Source organism: Procambarus clarkii, chromosome 85 (assembly GCF_040958095.1).
Source record: "Procambarus clarkii isolate CNS0578487 chromosome 85, FALCON_Pclarkii_2.0, whole genome shotgun sequence".
Lineage (NCBI taxonomy): Eukaryota > Metazoa > Arthropoda > Malacostraca > Decapoda > Cambaridae > Procambarus > Procambarus clarkii.
Genome location: NC_091234.1, coordinates 23057175 through 23082042, shown reverse-complemented (window position 1 = coordinate 23082042; position 24868 = coordinate 23057175). Strand labels below are relative to the sequence as shown.

Here is a 24868-nt window from a genome sequence, read left to right as displayed (position 1 = left end):
CTTCAACCTTACTAAACCATGATTCTAATAAACGCGATTCCCCAGCAAAAAGAGGAATAGCCATTTCCTGAGCTGATCTCTGGCCATTGGGACAAGCAACTGTTCCCATTGATTCTGAAGGGGTTTCAACAGTGGTAGGCATTGTCACAGCCGTGGAAGTAATATTTGAACGCAGATTATAATTAAGTGCACCTGGCATCAGAAATAGTATACACAAAAATAAACACAAAAAAATATCAACTTGGCTAAAGTAAAAATGGCAGAAATAAAATTATTAAATTGGGCTAGGCAAGAAAATAATTAAGAACAAGCAAATTGTAAACTAAATTTAGCAATCTTTCATTAAAAAATGACTGGAATTAGATGTATGTAAATTAATTAAACCAGACTAAGCACAGCAATTTAGAATAAAAACTGGGAAATGCAATTGCAAAATTTCATTAAAAAGATTCAACACAACAAGTGGCAATGCAAGAAATATGGATGTAGCACATAAACTGGACACAGGAATGTATATAACTCCTATGGTAAAAGTTTAAAATAAAATGCTTAAAGGATAAATTTCAAGTTAGGTCTGGAGAAATTAAAAAAAATTATATTGCACAAATCCTTAACTGCTACTAAAACAAGGATTTCTTAATTCACTGGAATTTGAATTTACCAATAACACTCTAGGAGAACAATTAAAATTCAATGAAATTACTGTAAGAAGCAGGAATGTTGAAATCACACAGGAAAACTGTGGGGAGTGCAGTACTGAACCAGCTCCAATATTTAACAAGTCACTGAATGGTTAATTCACAGGATATTATGGGAATTATTACATAAGTCACTTTTTAACACTTGGCACGTTGTTCTCAACTAGCAATTACTTATCTCAGGGTTGTAATTTATGAGGATCACCAGTAGCCAAAGTAGGAGAAGCGTCGTGAAGATCTGAAGAGGCCCATGTGAGGCGTGTTTACAAACTGGATGCGACGGCAGCGCTCCTGGCGGCGGTGGCGCGAGACTCAGGGACCCCACACTGTTCAGGCTAGAGGCACGAAGATAAATTCTGACGACGACAATATTGCGACGATGGAATAACCAGTTGATACCTGCGACGATGGCTGACGACGATTGCAGTAGCTTGCACCCTCACGAAGCTTGATACTGTCAGCTTGGGTGGCGGTGGTGGTGGTGGTGGGTGTAATAGGTGGTTCCCACGTGGTGGCGCGAGGTTCAAAAATGGCTGGCGCGGGAAGCTTCCTTCCTCCTCACTGATGAGTGAGCGTTCTCACAGGAAAATATTGACCCTTACTTCTAAAACGTTAGCCTGGAGTAGTGGTTGATGGCAGGACCCCGGTCTGGCACAATATTTGATGCGTGGGTGGCAGGATGGCGGCTTATGGCGGTGGCGGTGGCGGCGGTTTTGGCTGGAACACGAGGCGATGCTGGGTACTGGAACTTTTGCTTCCAGAAAAAAATTTCTGGATCCCACTGCTGCTACCAGTATTCGTTTGCCTTGTTCGGGTTGAATGTAGACACAGTAGTCGCTTCTGTATATATTTATTGAGTGAGGCAAACAGGTGTATAACTGGCCAGCCGAGGTCCACCTACTCTGGGTCTGTGTGGATAACTGAGGCTGCTGGGAGCATGGCTGATGCTCCTCTGTCTGGCATGACGTCAGAGGCCTACTTGCCTGCGATTGGTTACATTTCAACTGACAGAATTTGAGTATAACAAGTACATCACTTTCTTAAATGCATATTTTATTGTATAATAACTGAGAAAAGTATCTCTGATATTTATGCTCCATTGAATAAAGCTCATTCTGTTTGCAGAATAGGTTCGTAATACGTGTAATTTATTCTTGTCGATCTTTACAATAATGACCAAACTACAATAATTGGTGCATCATCTCACTTCAGGATAAATTGTACTGTTTATTTTGTGCAAGCTGTCCAGCTTTATTCTTTATTGTTAACTTGTTTCCGCATAAAAATTGGTAACACAACTCATTTGGAGGAAAATCTGGTGGAAGCACTGAAGCCAATTTATTTTTAGTTTTATTAATGAATAATAATATTTCGTATGGATTAAAGTTGACAAATATTTTATTTTCTGCTGATTTTGAACACGACTTTAGAGGTTTTAAAAATTATTTAATTTGAAATTAAAATTAACCACTCAATATATTGTTTATTATGCAGTATTCTTATAATTACTAGAAAAAGTAACTTTCCAATTTTAATTACAATCAATATTTTTATTAATTAGGTGATTAACGCATACTATTTTCAGACATGGCCAGGATATTGTGTTTATTAAAAAAAAGTTGCATCAATACCATGAAAATACAAATGAAAATTAATTTCCTATACACACATGAGCGCGCCTGCAGGAGCGCGCGTATAAATTCACGTGTAAGTGCAGATATAAACAATTATCTGTAAAGCCTTATCACCCGTAGACATAGTTCCAGGTACTAGCATGCCAAGTTAACTGGAACTCTTATCACAAGATAGTACGGTCGTTCGATGGGCTAACGACCGAACTGGGAGGAGAAGCCCTGGTCTTCCAACCACTGGACGATGACGTCATAGTTGTAGTCCATCCAGGCGATGTTGTTGGCTGTATTTTCAATCGCTTGATCAACTGCTTGAACAGCGCCTCCCAGCTCCTCTCCGTGTTCCTCTCTGAACAACTCCAGCTGAGGAGTAAAAATATGACATTTATTGGTGAGCGCTTCTTAGTGTCGCAGGGAATGACTGAGCCAGTGTATTTATTATTTGTGTCTTCAGAATCGAGCTGTTAGCCCTTGGACCCTGCCTTTCTAACCAATCTATTTTGTCTCTATTATAGTTACTATGTATATTTATCTCTAACACATGCACACACACACACACACACACACACACACACACACACATACTACGTACATGTACTTTCCTAGAAAGGAAGAGTCATCTGCAGTATGTGGAGGAATACAAAAAAGTATTCCTGCAGAGGGACAGGACGAAGGAGGAGAGAGCCAGGGCAGCAGAGGCATGGAGGAAGCGCAGTGAAAGAGAGGAGTAAACCAGGAAATCAGAGCCCACAACACAACAGTCCCAGAGACAAGAGGGGAACCCACAACCAGCATACCAGCAACACCAGAGGGGAAGGCAACACCACCACCCCCCTCTGCATAGAAACCCTCCCTTCCTCCTCACCCTACCTATCCCCATTCAAATACTCACCCAACTCTCCCTCCCCCACCCCATTCCGACCCTGTCACCCATCCCTCATTCCCACCATGTCCTCCTCTCCTGCCTTTCGCCCCCTGTCCCCCCTCCCCCTTCATCCTATACTCTCCCTATTCCTCCTACCCCTCACCCCGTATCCTCCATGTCCCCCCTATCTCCTTACCCCATACCCTACCTTTCCCCCTTTCCCTTGAACCCCCACCCTCCACCCCAAAATCCTCTGAGACCCTGCAAACCACCTCACAGATCTTCACACCCATGGAACAGCTTTCACCGCCAGCAGAATGCTCACCAAGAAGGGGGACAAGAAAATGAACAGAAAAAAGTGAGCTACAAGGCAATGTACACTACCATAGATGGGATTACAAATTAAACAAGTGAACTCAGAGAATGGGCAGTAGAAGAAAATCCAGACATAATAGCACTCACAGAAACAAAGCTAACGAAAACCATGACAAATGCAGTGTTTCCACAGGGCTACTATGTAGTGAGGAAAGAGAGAAGGGAGAGGAGGTGGTGTAGCTTTGCTGATAAGAAAAGGTTGTAGTTTTGAAAAGATGGTTAATCAGGGCTGTGAAGGTTTCAGTGACTACATATCAGGCACCATAGTAACTGGAGGGCAGAAAATTATAGTAGTAGTCATACATAACCCCTACCAAACGACAGAAGACCCAGACAGGAATATGATAGAAACAACATGGCCACCATCAACATAACAGAGAGAGAGCAGCTTCTGTGGCTAGCAGGAACAGATCCAGACTACTAATCATGGAAGACTTCAACTACGGGAAGATAGATTGGGAGAACAGATACCCACATGGAGGACCAGACATATAGAGAGCTAAGCTGCTGGACGTGGCAACAAGAAACTTTCTAAGTCAACACGTCAGGGGACCGACAAGAATGAGAGGAGAGGATGAACCAGCTTTGCTTGATCTGATATTTATCCTAAATGAGTCGGATATAAGGGAAGTTAAGTTGGAAGCCCCCTTGTGAATGAGTGATCATAGTGTATTGAGATTTGAGTACCTGGTTGAGCTAGGAATTATCTCCCCCAAAAAAGAACTGGGAAACAAAGGGTTGGCATACCGAAAGGGAAACTATGAGGAGTTGAATAAATTCTCGTCTCTTTAGAGTTGCATCAGCTCGTCACGGAAGGTGATCACCGGGTGAGCTCTTAGCCATTATCTGTAGACCTAAGCATCATACTCTTATCAAGAGGAAATCAATTTCCCAGTAACGATTGCAAATAATGCAGCTGTTTGATGGATGACAGCTATTATGATGGATGATTGAGCAGTTGTGATTAGTAAGGCAACATGTGTGATGGATGAGACATTGATACGCCTGTTGTGATGAATAGGGCAGCATTTGTGATGAATGAGACAGCAATTGTGATGGAGTACATAGCTGCTATGATGAAAGACAGCTGTTATGATGAATGAGACAGCTGTTGTGATGGATAAGACAACTATTAAGATGGATGAGACATTATGATGGATGAGACATATATTATGATGAATGATACAGCTGGTATGATGTATGAGACAGATGGTATGATGAATGAAACAGATGTCATGATGGATGCAACAGCTGTTATGTTGGATGAAACAGGTTTTATGATGGATGAAACAGCTATAATGATGGCTAAGGCCGGGGGGGCACAATGACTCGGGTGGCCTGAAGGGTAACACAGTAAAACACTGTATAATCAAAAGAAGGCACCAAGCCAGGGAGACTATGTAACTCCGTCAAATGTGCGGGATACTCAAAAGGAGCTAAATATCACTATGGATGCCAATACGAGAACAAAAGCACATGACTCTTAAGGCCTCACTTAGCCAGTGACCGGGTTCTCGTATATCAAACTTTCAATGGGGCCTTAGTGCCTCGCCTTACTAGATCCAACCCCGAGCCATAGGCATGTTATTGAGAACTAGCAGTAATAGGTCCAACAGGAATGAGGGTATACAATAAACAAAAACCATCCCCAATTTGTACCGCTTAACTATATACACTTATTACATAAGTACATAACATAGCAGGTGTCACTTTCACACAGTACAAACGAACGTCTGCGATCTTCTAACCCGGCGAGTCCACTTCAATCTTCTATCGTACATCACTCAAAGTACCTTCCCTGAGTCTGTCTTCTATGGTACTCATGCCTTGAGTACTTCAGACCAAGGCGAGTTCATCTTTCTTAGTAAATCATGAGCCAGTTCTATACAGCATGGTCACCGTGTCAAAACACCACTTCTACTCTCCAGCACCACACTGGCAGGTCTCTAGCAACACGCTGGCAGGAGTATGCAGCACCACACTGGCAGGTCTCTAGCAACACGCTGGCAGGAGTATGCAGCACCACACTGGCAGGTCTCTAGCAACACGCTGGCAGGAGTATGCAGCACCACACTGGCAGGTCTCTAGCAACACGCTGGCAGGAGTATGCAGCACCACACTGGCAGGTCTTCTAGCAACACGCTGGCAGGAGTATGCAGCACCACACTGGCAGGTCTCTAGCAACACAATGCCTGGCTGCAACGTATTGACAGGGGTCTCTAGCAGCACACTCGTTGGCTTTCGCACAGGCTTCAATTATAACAAGCCTTAACAGACGAACATTAATTCCGTCTCGAAACTCAACTTGACCATCCCGGGATACATCGTCAATCACCAATTCTTCATTGGGTATCAGATTACACCGACTCGGCCACTTGTTCCCACTGAAACACGTCTTGAGTTTAGGACTGCCCTGGGGTGAACTGATTCCTGTCGACAGAGTTACCACCTCTATCACTTCTGAGGAGTAGAAGATGAATAGTACGAAGAATACTGCATGGATTTCAATAAGATCACATCCTTCCATCTGGGAACAGAAAATGGGGTCAGGTGCGCTCAACAGATGGCATCGACATCGTCACAGGCGAGTTATTTCAAAGGTATCAGATTCACCAAGGATGCTATAGAGAGACAGATGGGAAGCAAGACACGCAACTCGTGGAAGTCAGGACATCCAACAAGGAGATGTATGACTGTAAGAGGAACAATGCAGTTTGGACAATAAGGAGCAGGGCTGCACTCCATTAAGTGCCCATTAATTAAACTTATATGGACAATACATAACCTCACCAGAGCCGTTTCCCACCGTCAGTTACGGTGGTAGGAGGAAGACCATGGGGACAGGCTACACTTAAGAGCACGCAGTTTGTTACCAGTAACACAAGGCCAACGATCCAACAACCAACGAGGAATGAACAATTGGGCAGAATTCGGAATAATGAACTCCATTTCGGGAAATAGGACAATTGCGGAGAGTCACTTTAGCAGCAGTGTCCGCACACTCATTTAATGAAATACCAATACGGCTGGGAACTTAGCAAAAGTCAACCTGCTTAAATATGCTTGAGATTAGAAAAAGCTAATACATGATTTCAACTACCCCAGAATGTATGGGATTAAATGACTCCAAAGCGATGAGAGCACTATGAGAGTCAACCAAATGACAAAGGAGAGTCTAATGATGAAAGAACAATCAACAAAGGGCATACAAAATACCATACACTTCAGCCGTGAAGATGGTAACCTCCGGAGGTAAGCACCCCATATAGGTTTGGTCTGTAAGGACAACAGCGCATCTAACACCGTCGGCAGACTTAGACCCATCTGTGAAGAAAGCAACAAAATGTGAGTGTGAAAGAAAATGTTCATGAAGAGGCGTTTCAGAACAACAGGAGAGGTAGAAGCCTTAACCACGTGGGTCGAATACTTGCTAAGCCTCACAAGCGGGACCCACCAGGGACGTAAGTCTGGAACGACACAAGGATAGACATTGCTAACACAAACTGAAAGGGTAACTTGAAAGCAAGACATCCGAACACAAAAAGGAGGTGAAACGGAACAGGGCCCACTGGAGAGGCAACAGCCATAGCCCTGTACAAATGAGAATGAGAATGATGCTGCAGAGACCTGGCGAGGTACCGAAGTCAGTAACCATCTCTAAGATCCTGGAGTGGCAAGACGTCCGTTTCAACGAACAAGCTCTGGATACGGCATGAACAGATGGCACCAGAGATCAGCTGCAACCCAACAAGGTGTAGGACCAAAGGAGAGGCAGGGGAGAAGGACGGGCAGCCATAATCCAGTTTAGACAGCCCGAGAGAGGAGTGCAAAGAGAGCAGGGTGCACCTATCCGCACCCAAGGAGGTATGGGACAAGACACCGAATGTAAGGGTGAATGGAATGAATGTGAGAGCATTCAACTCGGAGGTAAAAAACATGCAGGAGACCAAGACAAAGAGTGTCAAAAATCAACCCCAAAAGCCTTGCAGAATCCTTTTAGAGATGGGGACTACCATAGATCGACAATAAGGGGTGAATAATGACTTGCCTCTGAGTAAAGGTCACAGCACAAGTCTTAGAAGTAGAGACCGTGAAGCCATGATTGGTGGCCCAGGACGACACAGCATCAATTGCAAAGTTGGAACTGGCGTTGGAGGAAAGGGAAGCCATTCCCCCGACAGCAGAGAGTGAGATCATCTACACAAAGGTCCGAGAAAACACCAAAGGAAAGGGAGGAAGTAAGATCATTAACAGCAACGAGGAAAAAGGAGTAGTGCTCAGAACACTACCCTGGGAAACACTTTTGTATTGGGGAAAGGAGGCAGAGAAGGTGGTTCCAAGTCTCACTCGGAAGGAACGTTGAGAACGTAAGAAATAAAGGAAGAGTGGGAGTTTGCCACTAAGGCCTAAAGAATGAAACTGGAACAAAATATTGTACCTCCATGTGGTATCATAAATCTCTTCTAAGTCTAAAAGAACAACCACCACGGAGGACCTAGCGACAAAGGCCGAACGAATGTTCGACACAGTCTCACACAGTTGACACAGTCTCCGTGGTGTAGTGGTAAGACACTCGCCTGGTGTTCCGCGAGCGCTATGTCATGGGTTCGTATCCTGGCCGGGGAGGATTTACTGGGCGCAAATCCTTAACTGTAGCCTCTGTTTAACGCAACAGTAAAATGTGTACTTGGTTGTAACAACGATTCTTCGCGGCAGGGGATCGTATTCCAGGGACCTGCCCGAAACGCTACGCGTACTAGTGGCTGTACAAGAATGTAACAACTCTTGTATATATCTCAAAAAAAAAAAAAAAAATGTAGACCTCCAGGTCCACTAAAACGTCAGTTGTGCTGCGACGCTTGTGAAAGCCAAATTTAGAGATGGGAGAGGATGCGATAGTCTTTTAAGAAGCACATAGGAATGACATTGACCATATGTTCAATGTATGGTCACTTGGAACAAAATGTTCCAAGTAGCATGGGCTATGGTGAGCCCGTAAGTGGAGGCTCTTTGGAGTCATTATCTGTATCAATATCTGACACTGGAGGTCTGGGGATGGGGTCCATGGACATGGCAATCCTGTCCAATACCCATAGGGCTGATCAGACAGTTGAATTGATGGGGTACACACGTTGCTCCCAGTTGAGTGCCACAGAGCCTATCATACAGTTCAGTAACCTGCCATAACATACAGAGCCTATCATACCATTCAGTAACCTGCCATAACATACAGAGCCTATCATACCATTCAGTAACCTGCCATAACATACAGAGCCTATCATACCATTCAGTAACCTGCCATAACATACAGAGCCTATCATACCATTCAGTAACCTGCCATAACATACAGAGCCTATCATACCATTCAGTAACCTGCCATAACATACAGAGCCTATCATACCATTCAGTAACATGCCATATAACATACAGAGCCTATCATACCATTCAGTAACCTGCCATATAACATACAGAGCCTATCATACCATTCAGTAACCTGCCATAACATACAGCGCCTATCATACCATTCAGTAACCTGCCATATAACATACAGAGCCTATCATACCATTCAGTAACCTGCCATAACATACAGGATCCAGCAATAACATTCATAAGCCTCCTATAACATTCAAGAGGCTACAAATACATATGGAAGCCACACTAAATTTCTCACTGATTTTATATCAGTGAGAAAATCAACTGGAGCAATGCAAAGGAATCAAACCCTTTACCTGGGCACTCCCAAGCCGCACACCATACCGCTTGACTACGACATGGTATAAGTTATAAAACCTGGGATTCCATTGACTCCAGAGGACGTTTGGAGGTCCCTAATGAAGGCAGTCCAGGTTTTACACATAACCCCCCCCCCCATGCACTCTGGTAATAGTTAAATGTAGTTCTCCACCATGATCCAGCATCAAACACAAATGGAAATTATCACAATAAAGCCATATATAAATGAGAAGTTCAATTGGAACAATGGGGATGATTCGAACCCTCGACCTGGGTACTCCGAAGCCGTTCACCTTACATCTGTCAGACCATTCAAAACATTACAAAACATCCCGTAGTCTGTAATAACATCCCGTAGTCTGTAATAACATCCCGTAGTCTGTAATAACATCCCGAAGACTGAACAGGATGCACTTGCGGTATAATACACCCTAACATCCAATAATACTATATATGAGGACCCACCTCGTGCTTCTCCTCGTTAGTGTTGAACTCGTTGGTGGCTGCAACAACCAGGTCACCAACCTTGGACACCACACCGATGCTGTTGTGGAAGAGCGAAGCCAATATCAGTTACAATGAATTATTTCATAGTTATATCTATACTATTAGAATGTCTGTCTGTCTGTTTGTCTGTCTGTTCAAAGTTAGGCAATACGCTGACGTTGGAGGCTCACCCAAATTGGCAGAGGGTCTGGGGAAAGGAATGATCACAGGCTGGTCGGCGTTGCCAGAATTAAAAAAAAAAAGGAACAACGTGCCAATTTCACATTCAGATCCCACCACGATTTTTGGCACTATAGATGCCGACTTATCCCGTAAATATATTGAAACAGAAAAATCATATAAATTATATTTCATTTAATATGCAGCATTATTAACTGATGCCAGGAAAATTATAGTAAATTTCTCATATTAATTTTTCAGCCGTATCGTAGCGAACACAAGCCTAAATACAGCCACCACTCTGCCACAGTCCTCATTGTCCGATATTCAAACTTCACCCATACTACCATAAACACAAAACATCAATGCTGCCTTCTCTTCTCTTGACCGCTGCAAGTAATTTCCCAAAACTACAAAACAATGAAGTACTTCATTTTAAAACATTTATATTTTTTGTTTTATATACAGAGAGAGACGAGGGAGTGAAGAGAGATATAATAACTGAGAAATAGAGTGAAATAGACTAAGTTAGAGAGAAGATATAGAGATGGATAGATCGATGAGAACATGAGGGATAAATGGATAAACAGATGAATAGATGGATAGAGAGATCGATAGATAGATACGATGATGGTTGGATAGATGGATAAACATGAATAGATCGATAGATAGTTGGATGGATAGATGGATAGATAGATAGATGGATGGATGGATGGATGGATGGATGGATGGATGGATGGATGGATGGATGGATGGATGGATGGGTAGATGGAAGGAATACATGGAGAAATGTATGAACAGATAAATAGATAGATGGTTGGAGAAATATATAGATATATAGTTGGACAGATAGATGAATAGATAGATGGATAGGCAAATAGATAGATCGATGAACAGATGGGAGACATACAGACAGCCCTGGACAATGCCTGGTATTCCCCCTACTCTGTGTATGCCTGCAATGTCATGCTTATCAATGGACGTAGCCTAGGCTGCCTCCAGGTGAGAGGTCTTCCTGGTTGTTCCCTCCATATTGGAGGATCTGTACATATTGGGATATGATTAATAGGTGATAGCAGGTTAATAAGAAAAAAATAATGAGGTTCTTGTGAGTTTAGAAGGAAATATTGTGAGAAGGGGGAGTCAGAAGTCGATGTACCTCCTTTCGGACGCGGTGGGGATTTATGAAGAAATACAGTGTGATTGTGAATCTAAAGTGATCAAGAGAAGGCAATCAGCATCTTGCAAGACGGTGATGTCACACCGGCAAGACGCAGACTCATGTCGGAAAACCCGAACACCATTTACTAATAATAAATACAATAAGCAGATAATATTGCTGCTGTTGTATACACAAGTTAACTCATAGGAAATGTAGCCCGTAGTGGAATTTTCCGTCAATAAAAAATGGTATATCATTGCCACATAACGCTATTAAACTCACAAGCTATTCTGCTGGGAATTATTCTTAATACAGCAGTCTTTGTACTTTTAGCATCATAAAAATATCTCATATGAATAAACTTAGTTATCAGAATCAAAATAGAGTAAATGTGACCCCTTCTACCAATTACTGACATCTGGACAAGGAGAGCCAGGAGCATCAGTAGTGGAAGAGAGGTCAGCCATTGTTAGACCAGAGTCGTTGGAGCGAGTATAGCTCCTATAATTCTCCCTTGGATGAAGTGTTATGGAGATCAAATTAGTGCTTCTTCCATTATTAACACGCAGTCAACATCTAAACAAGGGAAGTGTCTTACCAAAACCCATTTTCTTGTCTAGTCCTTTTCTGGCCAGTTAATATTAGGTAGATATACGGGGCGAACTGGTTAGCACGAGAGAGAACGACTCAATCCAGTAATTATCATATAATATACCAATGTTTCCTCTGATATAACTGTCATATATATAGGATTCCGGCTTTACAGTAAGTGTCTTTTTTAACAGGTGTAGAAGAGGAAGCAGTACAGTTACTTGGTACACCAGTACATGGTGGATGCCAGTCTCAACTAAGAGGATTATTAGGTGTCATTATCCTTGTTTACCTGGTGGACTAAGACTGTCATACAATAAGATAAGACCTCCAAAATTCATTTACTAATATATGTAGTTTAATACTGTAGTTTGATTGGCTGTATATATATAAATTTAATATAACCCCCCCTAATGTGCAAGGAGTTGATTTGTGAAAATATTGCAGAAATACAGTCCGCTAAATATCAAACAAATTACTATGAAAATATATAAATTAATGTAAATATTAACACTACATAAATTCATATAAATTAAATAAATATGAATCCCACAAGTCGGTTCCCACAACTCACAGCGAGCTTCAGTCTCTGTAATCATCCTGTAACCCTATTCAGAACTTAACCCGCTACACCACGCTGACAGTTCACTGCGACGTGGTTATCTTGAGGTTATCTTGAGATGATTTCGGGGCTTTTTAGTGTCCCCGCGGCCCGGTCCTCGACCAGGCCTCCACCCCCAGGAAGCAGCCTGTGACAGCTGACTAACACCCAGGTACCTATTTTACTGCTAGGTAACAGGGGCATAGGGTGAAAGAAACTCTGCCCATTGTTTCTCGCCGGCGCCTGCGATCGAACCCAGGACCACAGGATCACAATTCCAGCATGCTGTCCGCTCGGCCGACCGGCTCCCTTTCCCGGTCAAGAATGCATGGTACAAGACTGCACTCGATGTCTGGGACATTAAACAATTTATTGCTTTTTACGACAAATGGAAGTAGACTCACTAATCAAGAATGTGTTCGAACTGGTCCCTGAGGTAGCTCCAGGCCAAGTCGCGTCCAACGTCGTTGCTGGCAATGGAGCGGAAGACAGAGGGAGCGTCTCGCTTCAGTATGCCGCTGTCAGCGCTGAAGGCCATGTCCAGGTACCTGTGGACGGCAGTGATGGGTGATGGAGGAGGGACGGCATTGATGGGGATGGAGGTGGGAAGAGAAGGCGGTGATGGGGAGGGAGGGGGAATTCGTTGATTGGGATGGAGGAGGGAGGGGAAAGGTGGTGATGGGAATGGAGAAGACAAAGGGGATGGCGTTGATGGAGGGAAGGAGGGGGTAAGGGGAACGTTAGATTAATAACATATATTTTCTTACCTATCCTCTAAAAATTAATGTACCTAAAAGTACTAATCTTAAAGTACCTAAAAAGTACCTAACTAATTATAGTTAGGTTATATGAAATCCTATTCCTGACATACCCTTTCTTAGGCCTAATTTAGGACAAACATGAACAATAATAGGCCTCGAAAATTTAGATTTTGTCATTTCTTCATTCCTGGGTTGTTTACATATTAAAAAAGTATAAAATATGAACATTTAAGGGTTGAAAAAGCCCACATTTTGTGTATTCCATCCATAGTAGCTGTTGGTCCAGTAATGTTAAAAAGATAAGTTACAATCTCTATAGTTCTATGAAATTTCTGACTAATTATTTAGGGTGCTTAAGCTTACCTGGAGAGGATCCAGATCTGCTTGGTACATCCCAGGGCAGAGAGGAGCGTGGCCTTGTCAGAGCCCAGGTTGGAGGCCAGGTACTGGCCCCAGGCGAAGTTCCACTCCTCCTCTCCACCAGCAGCAATAGCGGTGCAGTACACTGTTCCCTTCAGGTTGGCCGACACTATGCTGTTAAGTAGGACCTAGATTACATTAATAAACAAAAAGGAACTACAGGAAAACATGATCCTGAGACTGACAAAAAACATCCTTCTTCATGGACATTTTCAAGAGGAAACTAGATTTATTCCTCCAAGGAGTGGCGGACCAACCGGGCTGTGGTGGGTTTGTGGGCCTGCGGGCCGCTCCAAGCAACAGCCTGGTGGACCAAACTCTCACAAGTCGAGCCTGGCCTCGGGCCGGGCTTGGGGAGTAGAAGAACTCCCAGAACCCCATCAACCAGGTATCAACCAGGTATCAACCAGGTATCCTTACACATTAGAGTTAGCATGTACATCCGTGAGTACCAGCCGTCAATGGCACTACACGATTCATCATAAACTGAAGTTAAAATACCTACTGACCCTAAGGCTTTAACCACTCTTGCAGACTTGGCATTCGTAAAGACAAGAACGGTAATATATTGAAAGTACTTTTATCCTTTACAAAAACCTAATGGATTTCTTTTAACTATATGAATCATATGATCAACAACACTGTAACATCAAGAAGAGGAAGAAAGAACTCTCTCTTTAGATTATTAATCACAGGTCAATCAATATTAAGAGTTGGTTATTATTAGCAGCTAGTTATAGCTGCTAGTTATAGTTATAGCTTGACATAGCAAGCTTGACTACCTATTTCAAGAAACTATAATCAAAATTAGTGCTCAAATGATTATTTTAAAAAATATAAGCCAGTTGGGAGACTTAACTACCGCAGCGTTAAAGCCACTTGAGAGATTTAACAACCGTTGTATGAAAGAATCATTAAATACTTAACTCCAAGTCATATGAAAGAATTAAGTATTGCTGTGGAAAATACCATCACAAATATCTAAATATAATATAATATGTATTTATGGAGATATACGACAAGGACAAAGGGCCACGTGTGGCAAGCTAGGCTATAAATAGCCAAACCGCATAGACTCTTGAAGACTATAATTAGAACAAAGCCAGCTAGAGTGGATGTTTAACACAGTTTGATGTATCAGCATGTGTGACGTCTCCAGTGACGTTACACCACTATTAGAAAGAAATATATAATGATAATATAATACAATTGAAACATCGTCAATTTATTCCTAGCTTAATCCTTTAGATAAGTTCTAACTCAAAATAATAGTAATTGACAAGGACAACATATTCAGAATCCGGCTTCATATCCGGCTTCAACAGACCCGTTGGTGGACGTGGGCCGCTGGGCCAGTAGGCGAACCTCTCGCTTACAAGCCTCAGCATCAGTGTTTTACTTGACTGCTAAACTCAAGCACCAAACACAACATAAACATAGTATACTTAGTGTTACACCAAATAATATATGTTTTGATTGAGGCGCAGAACACCATCTTGATCTAAAAATGAATCCACATCACGTGACACAAGTGTTATCAAGTGAAAGAGTAACTTCTCCTATGGTGTTTACGGCTTCGCTACAACACCATACCATCACTATGCCACAAAATATAGTGCCTAGATCACAACAAGAGTGATCCCAGAGTTTACAACCTCTTATGCACCCGGTCTTGAAGTCAGCATAGGAATGAGTACTAATGCTCATATATAAATTAATTGGATCCAATTTATATCTAATATAAATAATAACTAGCAACTCCTCTTAGACTGAAGATCTTTCAGAGGCGGCCAAGAGTAAAAAATATCGTTAGTAGCTATATATATAGTTCATTAAGCATAATCCTAAGAGAGTCTTACCTGAATATATCATATATAAGAATTATCAATCCTAGTTAAATCTTATTATATCATAAAAATAGTTAAGTTTTAATAATAAGATTTACAAATTAATATCTAGTTATAGTGATCACTGAATAACACTGATCTAATAGTTAATTTAATAAGAAACTACCAGGTTCATATCAAAATACTAGTGAGCGATGAAGGCTACGAAGTGAGCAGCTAGGCTAGGTAGTGGTAAGGTACATTATAGTAGAGAGCCTATTTAGCTGTATTTCATTTTTCTTTTTATTCTAATGAAATATGTTCAATGTTCTGATGTAGTCTAGCTTCAACAGATGAATTGAATAGCTACAGCCTACCATTCTACCTCATGTACAGTCCGCTTCAGAGAAGCTTGGCTCATAGGCAGTCTGGATACCACATCTGAGCAAATCAACTTATAATGATTTTTACTCCTTTTAGTGCATGTCAATTTTATCATAATTAATGCATTCAATTGAAATCAAAGTTTATCCACAGTTGCAGAATGAAAGCTATATGAAAGACTTAACAACTGCAGCATCAAAGCCACATTGGAGACTTAACTACTGCAGCATGAAACCAAAATGCTATACAAATTTCCAAGGTCCTTTGAAAAGTGAAAAGTCCATAGCCTAAGAGAACTCTACAAGGTCTGGCAACATAACCTAAGAGAGCTCTGCAAGGTTTGCAGAGCCATGCAGGACCTAAGAGAGCTCTGCAAGGTTTGCAGAGCCATGCAGGACCTAAGAGAGCTCTGCAAGGCCTGGCAACATAACCTAAGGGAACGATGCTGGACCTGGCAACATAACCTAAGGGAACCATGCTGGACCTGGCAACATAACCTAAGGGAACCATGCTGGACCTGGCAACATAACCTAAGGGAACCATGCTGGACCTGGCAACATAACCTAAGGGAACCATGCTGGACCTGGCAACATAACCTAAGGGAACCATGCTGGACCTGGCAACATAACCTAAGGGAACCATGCTGGACCTGGCAACATAACCTAAGGGAACCATGCTGGACCTGGCAACATAACCTAAGGAAACCATGCTGGACCTGGCAACATAACCTAAGGGAACCATGCTGGACCTGGCAACATGACCTAAGGGAACCATGCTGGACCTGGCAACATAACCTAAGGGAACCCTACAGAGCCTGGCAACATAACCTAAGGGAACCCTACAGGGCATGGCAACATAACCTAAGGGAACCATGCAGGACCTGGCAACATAACCTAAGGGAACCCTACAGAGCCTGGCAACATAACCTAAGGGAACCATGCAGGACCTGGCAACATAACCTAAGGGAACCCTACAGAGCCTGGCAACATAACCTAAGGGAACCCTACAGAGCCTGGCAACATAACCTAAGGGAACCATGCTGGACCTGGCAACATAACCTAAGGGAACCATGCAGGACCTGGCAACATAACCTAAGGGAACCATGCAGGACCTGGCAACATAACCTAAGGGAACCATGCAGGGCCTGGCAACATAACCTAAGGGAACCATGCTGGACCTGGCAACATAACCTAAGGGAACCATGCAGGACCTGGCAACATAACCTAAGAGAACCATGCTGGACCAGGCAACATAACCTAAGGGAACCATGCTGGACCTGGCAACATAATCTAAGGGAACCATGCTGGGCCTGGCAACATAACCTAAGAGAACCATGCAGGGACCATGGCAACATAACCTAAGGGAACCATGCATGGACCTGGCAACATAATCCTAAGGGAACCCTACATGAGCCTGGCAACATAACCTAAGGGAACCATGCAGGGACCTGGCAACATAACCTAAGGGAACCATACAGAGCCTGGCAACATAACCTAAGGGAACCATACTGAGCCTGGCAACATAACCTAAGGGAACCCGTACAGAGCCTGGCAACATAACCTAAGGGAACCCTACAGAGCCTGGCAACATAACCTAAGGGAACCATACATGAGCCTGGCAACATAACCTAAGGGAACCCTACAGAGCCTGGCAACATAACCTAAGGGAACCCTACAGAAGCCTGGCAACATAACCTAAGGGAACCACTGCAGGACCTGGCAACATAACCTCAGGGAACCATGCTGGAGCCTGGCAACATAACCTAAGGGAACCCTACATGGGTCTGGCAACATAACCTAAGGGAACCCTACAGAGCCTGGCAACATAACCTAAGGGAACCATAGCAGGAGCCTGGCAACATAACCTAAGGGAACCATACAGGGACCTGGCAACATAACCTAAGGGAACCATGCTAGAGCCTGGCAACATAACCTAAGAGAACCATGCAGGACCTGGCAACATAACCTAAGGGAACCATACAGGACCTGGCAACATAACCTAAGGGAACCATGCTGGACCTGGCAACATAACCTAAGGGAACCCTACAGGACCTGGCAACATAACCTAAGGGAACCTACGCAGGACCTGGCAACATAACCTAAGGGAACCATGCTGGACCTGGCAACATAACCTAAGGGAACCCTACAGGACCTGACAACATAACCTAAGGGAACCACGCAGGACCTGGCAACATAACCTAAGGGAACCATGCTGGACCTGGCAACATAACCTAAGGGAACCATGCAGGACCTGGCAACATATCCTAAGGGAACCATGCAGGACCTGGCAACATAACCTAAGGGAACCCTACAGGGCCTGGCAACATAACCTAAGGGAACCATGCTGGACCTGGCAACATAACCTAAGGGAACCCTACAGGGCCTGGCAACATAACCTAAGGGAACCATGCTGGACCTGGCAACATAACCTAAGGGAACCATGCTGGACCTGGCAACATAACCTAAGGGAACCATGCAGGACCTGGCAACATAACCTAAGGGAACCATGCTGGACCTGGCAACATAACCTAAGGGAACCACGCACGACCTGGCAACATAACCTAAGGGAACCCTACAGGGCCTGGCAACATAACCTAAGGGAACCCTACAGGGCCTGGCAACATAACCTAAGGGAACCCTACAGAGCCTGGCAACATAACCTAAGGGAACCATGCAGAGCCTGGCAACATAACCTAAGGGAACCACGCAGGACCTGGCAACATAACCTAAGGGAACCATGCAGGACCTGGCAACATAACCTAAGGGAACCATGCTGGACCTGGCAACATAACATAAGGGAACCATGCTGGACCTGGCAACATAACCTAAGGGAACCACGCAGGACCTGGCAACATAACCTAAGGGAACCATGCCGGACCTGACAACATAATCTAAGGGAACCATGCTGGACCTGGCAACATAACCTAAGGGAACCATGCAGGACCTGGCAACATAACCTAAGGGAACCATGCTGGACCTGGCAACATAACCTAAGGGAACCATGCAGGACCTGGCAACATAACCTAAGGGAACCATGCTGGACCTGGCAACATAACCTAAGGGAACCATGCAGGACCTGGCAACATAACCTAAGGGAACCATGCAGGACCTGGCAACATAACCTAAGGGAACCATGCTGGACCTGGCAACATAACCTAAGGGAACCATGCAGGACCTGGCAACATAACCTAAGGGAACCATGCTGGACCTGGCAACATAACCTAAGGGAACCATGCAGGACCTGGCAACATAACCTAAGGGAACCATGCAGGACCTGGCAACATAACCTAAGGGAACCATGCTGGACCTGACAACATAATCTAAGGGAACCATGCTGGACCTGACAACATAATCTAAGGGAACCATGCTGGACCTGGCAACATGATTGAAGTAGCAACATTAGCGGTAACAATAGAGTGCAATGAATGAAACATGTTTTATGCGTGTTTAAAAAATATATATATTGTTGATCTTATTGTTCGAAACGTTGGGGCCAGGAAGTCAGTTAGGCTTATTGAGGCTAACTTCTGACCATTCCCAGAATGCTAGACTTGCCAGGTACCTATTTACTGCTCGGTGAAATGAAGCAGAGGGTTCAATAAAACGTGCCCAACTGTCTCTATCCCACGCAGGAATCGAACCCGGAATCACTGAATATTAGCCGAGGACCCATATGTTGTCTAAACACAAGAACGTAGTGCAGTTTCCACATTTTTGTATCATGTAAATGAAAGTTTACAATAAATATGAACTTTTCCTCTTGTAGTGAATTAAAAAAAATGCTTTTTAATAATCCATCAGTATGCGCACGGACCCAAAAGTTTACAGATGCAAATATCTCCAGCAATAAGGACACTGAGTCGAACAAGTTAATTCACGTACATTCCTTGGAACAACCTTTGAGAGACACAGGTCATTGGGCAGAGTTTCTTTCACTCTGATGCGCCTGTTCACCGATCAGTAAATAGGTACCCTGGGAGATAGACAGCTGCTATAGGCTGCATCCTGGGTGTGAATATCTGAAAAAAATCATTTGATTGACAGTTGAGAGGCGGGCCCAAAGAGTCAAAGCTCAACCCCCGCAAGCACAGCTAGATGAGTTCAGGTCTCACGATGCTCTTTATCCAAATACTACATTCCTGTTTCGCATTTACAACCCACTGAAGCAGAGTTCCCTGGAGATACTCGGGCGCACATCTTGCCCTGGAAACACAAACCGAAACTGTCTCTATTTTCCGCTTGTTACAACTTGAAATAAAGTTGTTATATCTTGGCTTAACGTGTTTATGACGTATTAGAACGTTGTTACAACTTGCTATATTGGTTGTTATAACAGGTTAGGAGGTGTGAAAACTTGTTCGAACGTTGTACCAACGTCGTAGTTTCGGTGTATGTTTGGTGGGTGATGACAAGAGAACAAAACGTTTGCTAAACGTGTAGCAAAGACAATCTAAAACAATAATCTTAACTGGTTACGACCAACTACCTTAAAGGGTAGGAGATATTTTCCTTGGATCTGCAAGAAATACCGACATCTGACCCCGCCAAACACACACCGAAACTACGACGTTGGTACAACGTTCGAACAACTTTTAACACCTCCTAACCAGTTATAACAACCAATATAGCAAGTTGTAACAACGTTCTAATACGTTATAAACACGTTAAGCCAAGATGTAACAACTTTATTATAAGTTGTAACAAGCGGAAAATAGAGACAGTTTCGGTTTGTGTTTCCAGGGGACTGGCTTGATTGAATGGCTTAGATACCAAGTATTTTCTTCAGTTGAGGTCAAAAGAACATGACAACTATGGTATTAAGGAAAGATAATATAAAGGTACGTTGTAGTGGATGAAGCTTGAAAGTTTACCTGTTGTTACTTGGGTTGAGCATCCACTCCTGGAAGAGGGAGACGGAGTTGTCGACACAGTCTTGGTACTCGAGGCTACAGGCGCCCGACAAGGCCAGCACCCGCTTGTACTGATCCAGTTGAGGGTCACTCCTGTTGTCGTCGAAGCCTACTAGCGTCGTACAGCGGAGTCAAGCAGGGACAGCAAGTACCTCTGTTGCCGTGGGTGATGGAAGAAACATTTACTGATTTATTAATTAAACAGGGGCAAATTCAGAAGTTCTGTTTACAAATAACTTCATATTAGAATCGGAAGTTCATTATTTTATTTATTATTTACAGATTTCATTTTGATTGAATCTGTTATAATGTGATAAATGAATTATGCTAATCAATCAGCATATAAGTAACTTTATCTTCAATGCAAATACAATCTCAGAAAAGGCGTACCTTGAGAGCTCCATACCCTCCTGTGCGAGTGAACATCATCTCCAGGTAGGCCAAGTTGTTTATGGCTGTGTTCCAGGCAATGTACTCCGTCTCCGCCTTCAAGTATCCATTCACGCTCAGGGCGGTGTTGTATGACAGCTGACCTGACAGGAACATGACAGTAACTATTATGGTGATGTTGTATGACAGCTGACCTGGCAGGAACATGACAGTAAGCAACATGGTGGGGTTGTATGACAGCTGACCTGGCAGGAACATGACAGTAACCAACATGGTGGTGTTGTATGACAGCTGACCTGACAGGAACATGACAGTAACCATTATGGTGGTGATGTGTGATAGCTGACCTGACAGGAACATGACAGTAACCAACATGGTGGTGTTGTATGACGATATCAACATCTTCTCTGGAGTGAAGTGTGGCGAAAGCAACGCCGTCTATGGATCTGCACTCCAACTCCATGTCATTAGGTGTGAGGAAGAGAGCGCCATCTGTTAGCGGGGGTGTGGCAAGTTCAGCGCCATCAGTGAAAGACTCCTGATCGTATCTCATTTAGGAGATTGGAAGCATGATAAAGACCTCTTGGTGGGGAAGTAACGGTAGCAATGCCATCTAGATTGTGCATCCGAATATATTTTCAGTTTTCCGGCGAAAAGCTGTCATCATATGTTCTCCTTAGATACTTTCCGTCTGGCTAATAACTATTATGTCTAGAGGTAACGAGGAGGGTCTATTGCCCTCTGGAAGGGAGTTCACCTATAGCATGCCAGAACTCCTGACATGTTTCTGCGAGGACAAGTGGCTGCCATCAGTATAAGACAGTGTTTTGGCTGTTGTACCTGTGTGGTGTTATTGTGTGAATCGACGTACCCAGGATTTGGCCAAGAGGAGTTACGAGACAACATTGGCCGTCTACTGAGAAGCTCTGCTAGCATATAGTCAGACTTCTGCCAGGGTGTTGGTAAAGACCCCTGTCAGCGTGTTGCTGAAGACCTCTGCTAGTGTGTTTCTGGAGAGCAGACGTGGGGAATTTGGACATCGTGACTGTATTGTGTGGGACTGGCCCATGTTGAGTAAGATGAACTCGTCGGTGTTATGACCATTGAACGCCGATTACGTATGTTTGAAGATAGTGGACTTACCGGGAAATGAAGAACACTGCACTAATGTCACACTAATGAACAAACAATGCACAGTAGATTAGAAAAAAAGATTATAATGGTGAAGGAGTTATTTAGTCTTGTTTACCCCCCCCCTCTTGTTAAGGCCCAAAATGCAGAAGAATCAGTTACTAAGTCAGGCCGTAACATGATGTATGACATTTGACCTGGCAGGAACATGACAGTAACCATCATGGTGGTGTTGTATGACAGCTGACCTGGCTGGAAAACTGTAGTAACGATGAAAGCAATGATGTTTATTAACCATTCCGGTGCAAAGTGCATCTGTGAGTGCACTCCTGGGACTCCGGAGGAGTATGTGGACCACACCTGTGAGTGCACTCCTGGGACTCCGGAGGAGTATGTGGACCACACACCTGTGTGTGCACTCCTGGGACTCCTGAGTATGTGGACCACACCTGTGAGTGCACTCCTGGGACTCCGGAGGAGTATGTGGACCACACACCTGTGTGTGCACTCCTGGGACTCCTGAGTATGTGGACCACACCTGTGAGTGCACTCCTGGGACTCCGGAGGAGTATGTGGACCACACCTGTGAGTGCACTCCTGGGACTCCGGAGGAGTATGTGGACCACACACCTGTGTGTGCACTCCTGGGACTCCTGAGTATGTGGACCACACCTGTGAGTGCACTCCTGGGACTCCGGAGGAGTATGTGGACCACACACCTGTGTGTGCACTCCTGGGACTCCTGAGTATGTGGACCACACCTGTGTGTGCACTCCTGGGACTCCTGAGGAGTATGTGGACCACACCTGTGTGCGCACTCCTGGGACTCCTGAGGAATATGTGGACCACACCTGTGTGCGCACTCCTGGGACTCCTGAGTATGTGGACCACACCTGTGTGTGCACTCCTGGGACTCCTGAGGAGTATGTGGACCACACCTGTGTGCGCACTCCTGGGACTCCTGAGTATGTGGACCACACACCTGTGTGTGCACTCCTGGGACTCCTGAGTATGTGGACCACACCTGTGAGTGCACTCCTGGGACTCCGGAGGAGTATGTGGACCACACCTGTGAGTGCACTCCTGGGACTCCGGAGGAGTATGTGGACCACACACCTGTGTGTGCACTCCTGGGACTCCTGAGTATGTGGACCACACCTGTGAGTGCACTCCTGGGACTCCGGAGGAGTATGTGGACCACACACCTGTGTGTGCACTCCTGGGACTCCTGAGTATGTGGACCACGCCTGTGTGTGCACTCCTGGGACTCCGGGGGAGTATGTGGACCACACCTGTGTGTGCACTCCTGGGACTCCGGGGGAGTATGTGGACCACACCTGTGTGCGCACTCCTGGGACTCCTGAGTATGTGGACCACACCTGTGTGTGCACTCCTGGGACTCCGGGGGAGTATGTGGACCACACCTGTGTGTGCACTCCTGGGACTCCGGGGGAGTATGTGGACCACACACCTGTGAGTGCACTCCTGGGACTCCGGAGGAGTATGTGGACCACACCTGTGTGTGCACTCCTGGGACTCCTGAGGAGCATGTGGGCCACACCTGTGAGTGCACTCCTGGGACTCCGGAGGAGTATGTGGGCCACACCTGTGTGTGCACTCCTGGGACTCCGGAGGAATATGTGGACCACACACCTGTGAGTGCACTCCTGGGACTCCTGAGTATGTGGACCACACACCTGTGAGTGCAAAGACGTATGGTGGTCCCTGGTAACAGAGTGGCCTTAATTTGATAAACTTGGGATGGACTCAGCTATGCATCGAATGCTATGAGGTAGGATTTTCAAGTTTATTTAATGTAATTAGTAATAATTTTATATTTTGTAATGGCAATAGAGTCCTCCCTAAATGTGCTTGTCGATATAATAGACACTATAATAACTTTGAGTGGCGTGAAGCACAATTTTTGAAGACGGAAGTGTTTGTGCAGGTCCAGAGGTCCCTTGTGGAGCCAATTGGGCTAACTCTCCCAACAATTAGTGTGTTCACACTAATCGAAAGTGTAGCAGTTACATTTTTATTTATAATTTTTCCTGTACTTTATATATCCACGAGAAAAAATACATTTTTGTATATATTTTTGTGTGGGTGAGGAAAGATGCTAATGGGGGAATGTCATCTCTTGAATTGGTTGAGCCAATTCAAAGGGTATTTTGTCCGGATGTCTGATGAAGGTCAATAGATCTGTGTTCCCTGGGCAGTGGTCAACAGGTCTATTTATTTCCCTTGCAGCGGTCAATAAGTCTATATATTCCCTGTGGAGCAGTTAAAAGGTCAACTTATTCCCCATTCAGCAGTAAATAGGTCTGTGTTCCCCGGATAACAGTCAATAGTTCTACGTGTTCCTCAGGCAGCGGTCAATAGGTCTACATGTTCCCCTGGCCAGCAGTGGTCAGTAGTTCTACGTGTTCCTCAGGCAGCGGTCAATAGGTCTACATGTCCCCCGGCCAGCAGTGGTCAGTAGTTCTACGTGTTCCTCGGGCAGCGGTCAATAGGTCTACATGTTCCCCGGCCAGCAGTGGTCAGTAGTTCTACGTGTTCCTCGGGCAGCGGTCAATAGGTCTACATGTTCCCTGGCCAGCAGAGGTCAATAGTTCTACGTGTTCCTCGGGCAGCGGTCAATAGGTCTACATGTTCCCTGGCCAGCAGAGGTCAATAGTTCTACGTGTTCCTTAGGCAGCGGTCAATAGGTCTACATGTTCCCTGG

The 24868-nt window shown here is 44.4% G+C and overlaps 1 protein-coding gene across 1 annotated transcript in view; it reads right to left on the bottom strand.

Annotated features, from left to right (window-relative positions):
• Positions 1-1532: 1532 nt before the first annotated feature.
• The window catches only part of LOC123746672 (uncharacterized), a 237022-nt gene continuing 213686 nt past the window's right edge, over positions 1533-24868 (bottom strand). Inside the window, 7 exon segments of the mRNA XM_069316905.1 lie at positions 1533-2692; positions 9768-9846; positions 12727-12870; positions 13447-13617; positions 20584-20753; positions 20756-20776; positions 21013-21155. Coding sequence (XP_069173006.1) covers positions 2525-2692; positions 9768-9846; positions 12727-12870; positions 13447-13617; positions 20584-20753; positions 20756-20776; positions 21013-21155 — 896 coding nt within the window. The 3' untranslated portion in view covers positions 1533-2524.